At 41.0% G+C, this 13,071-nt stretch overlaps 1 protein-coding gene across 1 annotated transcript; it reads right to left on the bottom strand.

The window, feature by feature from the left end:
* Positions 1–2,072: 2,072 nt before the first annotated feature.
* Positions 2,073–8,581, bottom strand: LOC122782557 (G-protein coupled receptor 135). The gene is made up of 2 exons (XM_044046945.1): positions 8,317–8,581; positions 2,073–5,786 (listed from the first exon to the last, which is right to left on the bottom strand). Exons 1-2 carry the CDS (start codon positions 8,421–8,423, stop codon positions 4,445–4,447), a joined length of 1,449 nt encoding a protein of 482 aa, XP_043902880.1. The 5' UTR covers positions 8,424–8,581; the 3' UTR covers positions 2,073–4,444.
* Between the last annotated feature and the right edge of the window lie 4,490 nt (positions 8,582–13,071).

The raw sequence follows: 13,071 nt of genomic DNA, 5'->3' as shown, positions 1-13,071 counted from the left end.
CCAACAACAAGTAGAAACAATTTTAAGACTACAATGACGGTGCCAAACCAGTCGGCGAAACAACAACGTAACACCACTCAACCAGACATGATGTCACATTCCAGGGACTGGACCCTACGGAGTGTGGATTTGTCGGCCGGATGTTGTCAAAATGCGTCACAGCGCAGCAACATAGGCTGTCCCAATTCAAATGGTCTATGTCGACTCCTTCGTATCTGGCCGACATATGTGGCCGATGTTAGCTTGTTTGGGAAAGATAGGTCTGGTGTATCCTTCTCAGCCGACCATATCCCATAATTCCTTGCGTGCTTTTGTCTTTGTTTAGCACTTGAATGTGTCAGAGGGTGTGACCCACATGTTTACTTTGTTTGGTTTTGTGCTGCCTCTACAAATATTTGAGATTATTATTATTTAATAATTGTTTGTTTTTTTTGTTGTTTAAATAAGTTGTTTTTTATGTTCTTAAACTTTATTATAAAGTTTCAGTGAATCAATTACTTCTTCAAGCTTCAGGATGTCCCTCACACTGGCAACATCTGCAAAAACTACATATCGTGATAAGAATCGAGATTGATCAATATGGAAAAACATAACATGATAACATTTTTTTCCATATCGCCCAGCCCCACTTTATATTATATGAAATTGGAAAAAATAAAACATACACTTAGAGGTTCAGCTGACAAATTCAATAAGATTTGGCAACCTTTTCTGAGAAACATTGTATGTTTTTATTGTTGTCCATGTTGTCTAGGCCTATGATGTCATTTCTTATATTTATCTTATCTTGTTTATCTCTGTTGTACAGCACTTTGTTTCAGCCGTTGTTGTTTGTTGTTTTATGCTTTAAGTGCTTTATAAATAAAGTTGGATTGGATATGTGGAAGAGAAATCAGAGCTGCATGAATCGAGTTAGGATAACCACTGATTTCATTGTGTTTAGATGACAACCCGCTTAAATACTATTGAATATGCAAAAGAGAAAAAAAATGATCAACAACATCGATGGTTCATGTTTGGTTTAATTAAGAGACTACAACAAAAGGTACAGAGCTGACAGAATATCCATACAATCAAGTTAGGTAAACACCACTGACCAATAGCACAGCCTCTCCACAGCTCTGACCTCTGCGGTTGAAGACAGCCGTCCAATGTAAACAAAGGCACAAGCAAGCACATCAGAGACTGTGCTCCATCCGCTTATGTAAAACCATGCTCTGCTGGAGTTGAAACTGCAGGCATTTATAAGACAGACGTCGATTATAAAAACATTAAAATACATTTTGTAACTCTGAAATGGTGGTTCAGTTCCTCAGTGAATAGTAAATGGTCTGTATTTATATAGCGCTTTTCTAGTCTTAATGACCACTCGAAGGTGCTTTACACTACAGTTTTGTGATTCATCCATTCATACCTTCCATACCCATTGACATGCTGCAGACCCGGCTGATCAGGAACAGCTGTTGAGTGTCTTGCCCAAGGACATGTAGGACGTGTAGTAAGACGACTTGCTCTACCACTGAGCCATACGACAACAAACTCCAGATTCTCAGATGCATCATAATTATCTCTTCAACAATAATGACTCAATGCAGACAAATCAATTAACAAAATGATCAACAAACATGGTAGAGTGGTGGCTAGCACCAAACAGCAAGGTCTGGGGTAGCAACCGAGGGCCTTATTGCTGAAGTTTGCATGTTCTCCCCATGTGTGGGTTTTTTCCTGGTTCTCCAGTTTCCTCCCAAGGTGTTTCCATCCAGTGGAATGGTTCAGTTTGGTATAGTATTATTTTTCTGAGTGCTTATAGTGCTTGAAGTGGGCCGGTACTGTCCAGTACGCAATACTGGCACTTATCTCAAAGTCATTATAACGTTACAGAATATTCATTTCCCAGGGTGCAGTACATGACGTTCATCCATTCTCGCAGAAGTCTAGTCTAATCTATTGGGAGTGTTTGAAAATGGTCACTAATGTTTAGTTATATTCAGTGACTTCTTAACACCAGATAAAATGGGGAAAAAAACATAAATCATCGTTATAATCTAAATATACAAGTTACAACATAAGTCCAGTTTTTCATTTTTGGAATCTGGACTAAATATTAAAATAAATAGATGTATGTTGTGAACATTAATGACATCTTCTGGGACCATTTATTAACTGAAAATGTTCACAATTAAGGTTTTAATGATTTAGAAATACTGACACACACACAGGAATGGAATCCCTGTCATGAATTGCATTAAATAATTTGATTGAATCCAATCCAAATCAAATCAAATTCTAAAAGGTTTCTTATTGGAGGAGTTTGTCTCTAGGTTGTTCAAGCATCTCAACAAATGGCAAATTATACAATTTTTACAGAGAACAGCCTAAAAATGAAATAATGTATACGTACTGTATGTTTCTAGCATGGAAGGTCTAGGATTAAGAAAATATCTGTTTTCCAGATCCACATTCTGTATCAACATACAAAAAGATATTGTGTGACAGCACGTAAACAAACATATCATGGCAGAACTCTTTTTAACACATGCAGGCTTAAACCCAGAAGTCCTTGAAGATGATTTCATGTGTCCTCCCAAATTAACTTAACTTGTAATTAGCTCATTTACAACTGCTGCTATAATTAACATTAGATCCTATTGTCTGTGAAGGTTATCAGTCATTCAGGTCATAGTCGAATCCTGTAGTAAGCTGTAAGCAACTAGACTTGTTTGGGTAATGTTTGAAGACGTTTCACCTCTCATCCACGAGGCTTCTTCAGTTCTGACTAACTGGTGGAAAAATCCAAGTATTTAGCCTCTGTAGGCTGGAAACTTGTCTGGAGAGTTGTTTAAGGCCTGGTATACTTCTGCACACATGCATCGTGCGCCACATTGCACGTTACATTGCGCACCGCTGTAGTATCCCACGTCACCTTCAGGTGGCAGTACAAGTCTAGACGTGGGGTATAGGAGGCACTCATACAAGAGAAGAAGAGGATAAACGTAGAGAGCTTAATTGTGCAACCATGGCAACGAGAAGAATGCTAGTAGAGGAAGAGCGGTCCAGCGAGTAAGAACGTTAGTGTGACCATGTCAACGAGAACAATGCTACATGATGAAGATAGAGATGAAGATAGCGACAGGAGGGTTCTCCTGGATGTACAGCGAGTCAGAGGCCCAAGGGCTTCTCGGGCAGCAATGTTGGTGTGGGACAACCTGAAGACCTTCTTCCGTGGCAGGATGCAGTCGGTGGAGAGGCCTCCTCGATTGACTTTTTTTTTTAATTTGCAAATATGTTGTTACAAATACAAATATCGGTTAATCAACCTATTTGTGTGAACTGTCAATTGTCAGAACAAGCCAGTAGAGGACGCAACATAATGCAGCAGCTTCATGAAGTGTCATGTCTTCAGTTTGGGTCAGTTAGTTTAGTCTATGTGTACTCCTGGTTTTATTTTGGTGAAGGTTTTATTCTGTTTTCTGTCTTCTCTAGTCTCGTGGATTCCCTTATTGTCTGCACCTGGTGTTAATCAGTTCATGCTCCTTAAATACGCCCTCTTCCATTTGTCTCGTGCCAGTGTGTCTTGTGTGTCTCCTCGTCCTGCACCTCACGTTTCCCTTTTGGATTACCACGTCTGCTTCATCTTGTTCCCTGTGCCTGGCTCACTCTCGTCTGACCCTGTTTTGGATTTATAATTTGACCTTGAGTAAGACTTTGCTTTGTTAAAATAAACTCTTTTTTGTTTAAACTGCGATCTCTGCCTCCGCCTTGTGTATTTGGGTCCACACTGTGTTTGAGTGCGTTACGGCCGTGACATAAAGAACCAAACGTCAATAAAGTAGCGCCTTTTAATAAGTTAAGTCCTTGTAACTTTTATTACGTTTTTAAGTCGTTAGAGGGGTTGTGCTGTCCAGATCAAAAGAGAATGCACAAAAAATAAAAGGTTCAGGTGTTTTCAATATTTGTATTTTCATGATTGTGCTAATGAGCTGCACAGAGCCACACATTCGAGCGGCTCACAGTTCAGCCACCCGAGACTTGTCAGGAATCTGTTGTCTTCCCTAGTGTCTGTGCCACCTCCCTCATGGAGGTCAAGTTCAGTCCCCCACCCATATTCTCCCACTCTAGAATCTGGTTTCAAAAAATAGCACTTCTAAAAAAATAGGGCTCCTCCAATGCTGTTTCCTTGGGTGAATAAGTGAATTCACCTAGACTGGTTTTTGTGAGGACAGCCCTGAGTTTCACCTGTTTTTTCCACCAGTTATTCAGAAATCAAGAAGCCTCTTGGATCAGAGGTGAAATGTCTTCAGGCTTAACTCAAGCCAGTCCAGTTGCCTACAGCCAACTCCTGAAGATAAGATGATGTTTGTTTCTGGTCAAATTGTTATTAATATCATACACCCTTTTTTTGACATTCTGTGATCTGACGAATCTGGAGTTTCCAAAGGAATTGTCACAGGCTGGTGTCAGCAGTCCTCATCTTCTGAGAGCTGACAGAGTTGGGTAGCGTTGCAGTGTCAGACTGGGCGTCCCTGCAAAAGAACACAGCAGGGTTTTTACAGGCCCACATTGCCACCTCTCCTCCTTTTCCAGGGCTAGAACTGGAGAGGCGGCTGTTGTTATTAATCCCTACACGGCTCACGTAACGGTCCCTTATTCTCTCTGCCTGATTAAGTCGGATCTCACGGTTCTGGCTTTGGCTTGAGAGGTACGCAGCGATATTTCTTGTCCGATAACCCTCCTCTCTGCTCCGGCCCAGTAACATGGATATGTTGGGGTTCCTCAGAGCGTAGATGAGGGGATTGATGGCTCCATTTGCCCAGGCGAGCCAGATGGCCACTGTATCCATTGCAGGGTTAAACGTGTAGTTTCCCATTGCTGTAACCAACCCCATTAAACAGTATGGCCCCCAACAAAATATAACAAAAACAATCATGATAAGAACTGTGGTGGCCGTTCGCATTTCACTGTAAAATCGCAGTAAGTATGCGTATGTGGTCACCGGCCGGACTCGGATCTCTGAGAGCCGCACTGTCTTACAGATGTTATAATGACAAAAGCACATGAGGGAGAAGGGCAGTAAATAACAGATAACAATCAGGCAGATGCTATACACCGTCCCCATGCGTGACGTCCCAGAGTGGAACACATACATACAATGGTAGAACCCTCGCTTATGGATTTCTGTTGGTGTCCGGAGCAGCAGATACCAAGGTAAAGAGAAAATGACTGCAGTCAACCAGACAGCTATCAACAACTGAGTGGCTTTCTGCCGCCCTATTTTAGCCTGTGGCTGTCGAACTATGGCGTAATACCTATCAAAGGAGATCAAAGTCATTGTCAGGGTGGAGATGATCCCGAAGCAGGTATTGAAAAAGCCATTGGCCACACAGAAATGATCCCCAAACATCCAGATGCCGTCCTTGCTGAAGAGCATGACAAAGGAGAAGGGCAGGCACAGGACAGCTGTGAGGAAGTCCGACAGCGACAGCGACATAATGAAAGCATTGGTCACTGTGCGAAGCTGCCTGTGTTTGATGATGACAATGACAACTGCGGAATTACCGAGGCTGGAGAGGAGGAAGATGGAGAGGAGCACCAGAGCCTGAGCTGCCACTGTGATGCCCTGCAGGGCAGAGTTACTCTCTGCAGTGCTCACCAGAGCTGGCGTCGATGCCTGATGGGTTTGACCAAGCTCACTCCCTCTTTCATCTCTAAAGGCCGATAGGTTTCCTGTAGTTCCCACTGTAGCCTCTGTGGTGGAGGTCACCAGGCTGGTCACTATGGAAACAACCCTAAAGAGCCAGAAGAGATGAGATGGTTTAATCATTGCAGAGATCAAATATGTTCTCACACTTACTAACAGTATTTCATGTACCATGTATCAGTAGATTTTTTTTTATGATGGCAAATTTTTATGCAGTTTATAAATCATGCAACCAAAGAACAGTTGTGTAAATCCAAGCTTTTAACTCAATACACACACACAGTCTTCAGATGATGTAAACATGTAAATCCAAAACAAATTTCATTCCAAATGAGTTGGCTGGTATGTGTTCATATAAACAGTCGATCTCATCATGACATACTGGATTGGTGCTATCACGTCTGATCCACACAAAGTATTTCAAATAAATGGACAGGGAGGGGACGAGCAAACACATTGCAGCATTTGTTTTCTATGGAAACTAAAGTGAAGGTTCGTCTTCCGGAGAATTAGACAACACTACACATGTCAAAATAGTCCATTCTGGCTGAAGGCTTGATGCATGTATGTAAACCACAATCAGGTCATTTTAATTTTGTGTCCATGTAAATGTTGGAATTTGAAATTCAACTGGAACAAATCTTTTTGCAATGAAGAAATTTTGCACATGTATATACAGTATAGCTACTGATGCCCGTTTCCATGAGTCAGTTACATCTGTTTCATTCATATGTCATTAGGTATTACATTTCTTTCTAAGTAACATTGTCATTAACAAATTAAATCACTCTTTATTTCAATTTAAACATTCTCATGCACGTCGCACAGATTTTTGTTTCAATTTATCTTCACAATTCTCTTTTCTCAACAGTGGTTGTGAATGTTGGGGAGTTTTCTGTTACCAAGACTTTGTGGTCAGAGATTTTGAAGAATTTATTGAAGACAGCTCAGTACTGAATAGAACAGAGACAGACCCTACCTCAGATTCTGATGAGCAGCTTTTCCATTATACAGTTCTAGCATTACTTGGCTCAACTGTACTTTTTTGGGTTTTTTTTGTTTGTTTTTTCCATTAGAGGTTAGTACCTGTGACCTGGTGGTTTTTTTTTTGGTACTGAGTTGAGCCAATAGTAAAATGTGACGTCGGCCACTGATTGGTAAGAGAGTGTTGTCACTGTAAGAGTCATGAGCGCGACGTATGACACAGGAATTAAACCAAATAAAAATGCTGAAGACATGTGTTAATCTCCAACATTTAGCAAGGAAATGTAGGTGTGCTTAGCGACAGCGCTGCCAAAAGCCGGCAATTATGAGCGGAATCACAACCCGTTCAGTCGTATTTCAGTTCAGTGACCGTGTCAGACAGAGTCTGTGCTCCGATAATGCAGGAAGTACTGAACGATTCTGTGGCCAAATCTTTTGAATTATCTTTTTGAGAAACTGATTCTTCAGTACACAAAAAGAACTGCTTTGCATATACATTAAAACCATGTCACAGCAGTTTCAGGCAGCCGTGCTATGACGACCCCACCCACGTTGAGGAGGTACTATGAAGTAATGGAAAACAACGTGCCTGATACCAAACGGTAAAGCAGAGAAGTGGTAGAAATTTATAATGAAGAAGTGTAAGAGTTTCACAGACTGTTTGTGGAATGATCTGCACTTGGCTCCAGTCACATTTGAACAGATTTGATGGTGATATGATGTGTTGTAATCCTTATCACTGTAATACAAAATGTTTTGTATGGTGAGGGTTTTGATGATTTATCACCAGGAAACAGTTGCTTTCACCCATGTTTTCTTATTTATTAAGGGGGTGAAACACAATCACATTTAAATTCAATTCAATTCAGTTTTATTTGTATAGTGCCAAATCATAACATACATTATCTCAAGGCACTGTACATAGACAACATCAAGGAGAGCAGAGAAACCCAATGGTTCATACAATGAGCAAACACTTGGCATCAGTGGAGAGAAAAAACTCCCTTTTAACAGGAAGAAATCTCTGACAGAACCAGGCTCAAAGATGTGCAGCCATCTGCCTCGACCGGTTGGGGTGAAAGGAAAATGCACACAGTGATTCAGAAAATGATGTTTCTTGAGAAACTGTGAGGAACCTTGGAGTTATTTTTGACTAGGAAATGTCATTTGATTGACACATAAAACTAATTTCCAGAACAGCCTTCTTCCACCTGCGGAACATTAGAAACATTCTGTCCTTACAGGACGCCAAAAAACTAGTTCATGCTTTTGTTACACCTAGATTAGATTACTGTAACTCCTTATTATCAGGATGTGGCAGAGCCTTCAGTTACCAGGCTCCTCTCATGTGGAACCAGCTTCCAATGACAGTTCGGGAGGCGGACACTCTCTCTGTATTTAAAGTTAGACTTAAAACGTTCCTTTTTGATAAAGCTTATAGTTGGAGCTGGTTCAGGGAAACCTGGTTTAGGAATAGTGGAGGTGTCAGTGAGCACCTGCCCCATCGCTGCAATTTTTTCAGCGAGGTTCAATGAATCATAACTTGAGCCTGGAGCCACTCATGCAAATGCCACTTGCATTTCAGTGCAGAGCAAAGACAGTGGGATGGAAGGTGGATGGACAGAGTGAATTACCTCGGCACAACAGGTGAAGAGGTGCTCAGCTGGTTGGTGAAGCTTGGCCTGGAGGTGTGGGCTGAGTAGTTGCTGCCCCACAGGGCTGTGCTGGCAGATGAATCCATAGATGATGTGCAAAAACCACACAACAACAATTCATCCCTTCTCTTACACACATCCAATCAGTCTATGGTCTGTCACTTTGGGTTTCCTGGATTCTGCTGATTGGCGTCTCCTCCTCTGCATCCTAGTGTAGTTGACTTTTTTAATGATTTCCATTTTCATCTAGAGAAAAAACTGAAAAGACAAAGAAAGGTCAAGTCTGTGTTCAAGCTGCAGTCAGTAAAATGTTTTAGTTCAAATCATCTGTGTTAAATAGCTCTATACTGTGTCAGCTTTCACTGATCTAGACCAGTGGTTCACAAACACTGGGTCAGGACTCTTTGGGGTCCCCAAAAGAATTTGCAGAAATTGACCAACCTTTTAGTGAAGCTTTATGTGTATGTGTTTCATATAATCTGCATAAAATATCTTTGAAATTATTTATTTACCAGTTCAAAATGGCATTGGGTGTTACAGATATGGCTGTAAATGAGTTACAAAATCATGCACACACTTGCTATTGATTTGGGTCACAACAGCTTGCAATTTTAAAAACATGGGTCCCCATAGGGAAAGTTTGGGTAACACCGATCTAGAGTGTTTACTAAGTGACATCATCCTCTTAATGTCAGACTCTGACAATAACTGTGCCTCCTCACTAAAGGTGTTAATGAGGTGATGTACGGAGGAAGGAGGGAAATGCTTGCAGCTCCAAGTTCCGACACACGGTGGATTTGTGGCAAGCACTGTTGCCTTACTCAATTAAACCGTGGGCCTTTTGTGTGGAGTTTGCATTTTCTCCTCGTCTGAGTGTGGGTTTTGTACAGATTGTCTGGCGTCCTCCCACAGTCCAAAAACATGCAGATTAGGTTCACTGGATTCTAGAGGGAATTGTTTGTGAAAATGTTAGCCCTGTAATGGACTGGCGACCTGTCCAGGATGTGAAATGAATGAATGGACAGAAACAGACTTTACATAAAAAGTGAAAGTATCAGTGGGCTTCTGAGTTGCTACTTCTCACTTGATCATATATCAAGATATAGAAGTAGTAGAAGCAGCAAACATCTTCCTAAGGATTTGCTATCTCATTCACTCGTCTTTTTCTATAGAAAATGATGTACATTTTATAAATGATTTTGCCATTTAGAGGAAATAGACAAAGTATGGCATGTATGAGTGGACAAACGTGTGAATGACGTGTGTGAACATTTGTTCAATATGCAATAGCAAATATTGAGGCTTCAAAATGGGAGTTTCAATACTTATGTTAGGGGTGGGCGATGTTATGATATTAGATCATGAAGGATCGTTGCCGATCTGCCAAAGCACAGAGATGGTAGTATGGTAGGAAACATTCTATCCATTTCTGTTCCATGCTCTTGTGCACACGCATCAGTTAGTTTTTCCCTCTGCCAAATCACAATATTTGCTCGTTCGCTTGATACCTGCCCTAGAGAAACATTGACCAGTCATTGCGAACTACAGGCAGTGTCCTGGATTTTTCATTCCCTACCCTGTTTCATTCAAAGTGTAGCGGGTGAAGCCATGGCTGAAAATGAAAACAAAGGGTTTGAGACCTCCAAGTAGAGTATTAATTTTAAATTGCATTTCCAGATACTTATAATTATAACATTATCATATTTCACCTTTTTATTTTCTAAAATCTAACCTTGTGATTTTTGCCAGTATCAGACCAATGCCAATACTGGATAATGATATTGCACCATAGTATCATATGGCCTAATTCCTAGTCATTTGTACATTGAATATTGTTTACTAAAATCTTGATGATGATAACAATGTTCTGATGTGTTGAAAATCATAGAAATACTTTCATCAAGCATTTAAAAATAATACAATGTTGTTAAAATAATGTTACTCTTTCCTCCCTTAGTGTTAACACATGAAGTGAGACACACACACACACACACTCGCTCCGTTTTCCGGACGTCTCAGAGACACACCAGCCCGTGAACACACAACACCAGCCGTATTGTTGTTGTTCCCACCTCCTCATCAGTCATGTCGCAGCAGCTGTACAGCTGTGTATGGTTTTAGGCCTGTGAGAGAAGAGCGGTGGAGAAGCGAGTCAATCCATCGCTGGTTCCTCAGCTGTGGTCCACACCGCCAGAAGAGAGAGAGAGGGAGACAGCGGGAGAGAGAGGGAGAGAGAGAGAGGAACACAAAACGAAAACAAACTAGCAAAAAAACTCGTCTTGATAGCGTTTCTCGGTCTCTCCATCAGTGGCCACAGCTGTTTGTGGGCCACACAGTGTATTTTCTGCCCGTCCTCCTCCAACATGCCGACAATCGCTCTCACAAACCACGCCCTCCGCGTGAATGAGCTCACGGTTTTCGTCTGACGTTTAATGCAGTTGCCATGGCGACGGGTGAAAGAATTTTGCATCAATGTCCCTATGAAATGATAGGTGTTTGGACAATGACCCAATCAAAAGTGTATCAGGTTTCACCACAGACCTATATATTCAGAATACTTTTGCATTAACATTGACAAAATGAATAAGCAATATATCAATTGGACCACTGGACTCTGGGGGTACATGAAAAAAGGATTAATGACAATAAAAGATTAAACCTACAGTTTTAACCCATGTCATTGATCAATAATTCCATAATACATTTCAGCATAACAAAATCTAGTGACCTGAGAGTGAATGGCCCTGTTTACAGACTGCATTTGTAGTCAGAACTCGGAGATTCTAAGGTCATGGGACATTCCTTACACAGCAACCAGAGTTAGGATTCCAAGATGGCTGGCAGGATAACAAGGTACCTTTGCTGTTAATAGAACTATCGTACATTTGTTTCACAGTAAATCAGTCGTACAAATTGTAGTTTAATTTTTAACTGATTAAATGAATGAACAGTCAATATAAGCTGCGGACCATGGATTGGGACACAGCTAATGAGAGTGCAGGTTGCTCCCTCAGCCACCTCCTCTGGTGTACAGTAAGTAGTTATGATGTCCCAAGTACCACTTGAGGGCGCCCCACAGCTGAGAACCGAGGATACAATACAATATTGTGTGTTCCTCATAAAAGTCAGATAGATATATTTTAAACTCGTACAAACATTGACAAAGAATATATACATACATTTGAAAATTCATGGATCCCAATAATAATTATATTTTATTTCTTTTTAAATATAATTTCAGTTAAAGAGCTTCTACATACTGATGTATTAACCATTACAGAAACATAAACAATGATTTTGATAATTACCTATGCTGTTATGTTTGGGTGAGGTGGGATTTGAACTTGCGAAGTTAGAGTTTGTGCCAAATGAAATAATCCTCTACAGCTATCAGTGGCTGGCTCTCCCGAGAAAATATCAATCAAAATCAATTATTATTATTTTTTTATTTTTTTTATTTTTAAATTTAAATTGAGACTTTAGTTGTAGTGAAAACATAGCTGAGAGTAGCCCAGTGTCTGTGTGTGTGTGTGTGTGTGTGAGAAAGAGAGAGAAAGCAGCCGTCGCTCGGTCCTGTCATGTTGTACAACTGCGGTTTTATTTGGTTGCGTTTGTGTGTGTGTATAAATCTTCTTCTTCTTTTCCTTCTTTCCGTCTGCTATGGTAAAAAATGTTTCGCTCTTTCATTGTCTCCATTACCACGTAAGTTTCTCTTTTGAAATCACACCATGCCCCACCACTCGAAAAATCCACCACACCATGATGACTAACAGGGCTGGCCCGAGGCATAAGTGAACTAAGTGCCTCCTGGCCACAAGGTGGCCCCCAATCAAGTGTTTGTTTGATTGATTGAATGAATGAATTCATTAATTAATTTTTCAATTTAACTTCAGTAAACCATACTTAGTGCTTCACTTTGAATATTAAAGTTTAAAAAAAAAAAATCTGTGATATATAAGTGACCTCTAAGGTTAAATGGCTATATTAATAACAATAATAATAACAACAATAATAATAATAATACATCATACTTATATAGCGCTTTTTTGGACACTCTTTGGACACTTTACAAAACACAAAAACAAAACAAAGGACAGGACTGAAGTAAAACAATGGTAGATAGACAATTAGGTGTAAGCAGTTTTAAACAGGTAGGTTTTGAGCAGTGATTTAAATGTCTGTAATGAGTCTGAGTTCCTTATGGGTTGTGGGAGTGAGTTCCAGAGAGTGGGGGCGGCTGCAGCGAAGGCTCAGTCCGTCAGGGTTCGGTGCTTTGTCCTGAGGGGAGTGAGGAGGTTGGAGTCTGCGGATCTGAGGCCGGGTGGGACAGTGTAGGTGGAGGAGGTCGGTGAGATATGAGGGGGCCAGGTTATGGAGGGACTGGTAAGTGATGAGGAGAACCTTGTATTGTATGCGGTAAGGAACAGGGAGCCAGTGGAGTTTTTTGAGGATGGGGGTGATGTGGTCACTGGAGCGGGTGTGGGTGAGCAGACGGGCAGCAGAGTTCTGGATATATTGTAGTTTTTGAAGGTGAGAGGAGGGGGGACCGTAGAGGAGGCTATTGCAGTAGTTGAGTCTGGAGGTAATGAAGGCGTGGCTGAGGATTTCTGCAGTGGATTGCGAAAGGGAGGGACGGAGACAGGCTATGAGGAAATTGTGGTCCATCCAGGTTTTAATGTTGGCAAGGCAGTGTGTAATGGTTGAGAGTATGACTGGGGTGATGGATTTGGTGGA

The sequence above is a fragment of the Solea senegalensis genome, linkage group LG16 (assembly GCF_019176455.1).
Source record: "Solea senegalensis isolate Sse05_10M linkage group LG16, IFAPA_SoseM_1, whole genome shotgun sequence".
In the NCBI taxonomy this organism is placed as follows: domain Eukaryota; kingdom Metazoa; phylum Chordata; class Actinopteri; order Pleuronectiformes; family Soleidae; genus Solea; species Solea senegalensis.
Note: the sequence above shows the minus strand (reverse complement) of the source record. Positions and strands in the feature narration are given on the sequence as shown.

Bases quoted from the DNA above. Each gene is read 5' to 3' on its own strand.
- LOC122782557 (XM_044046945.1), bottom strand. From the start codon at position 8,423: ATGGATTCATCTGCCAGCACAGCCCTGTGGGGCAGCAACTACTCAGCC. The intron at 5,787-8,316 runs GTAATTCACTCT...CTGGCTCTTTAG, and splicing joins TCTTCACCTGTTGTGCCGAG to GGTTGTTTCCATAGTGACCA.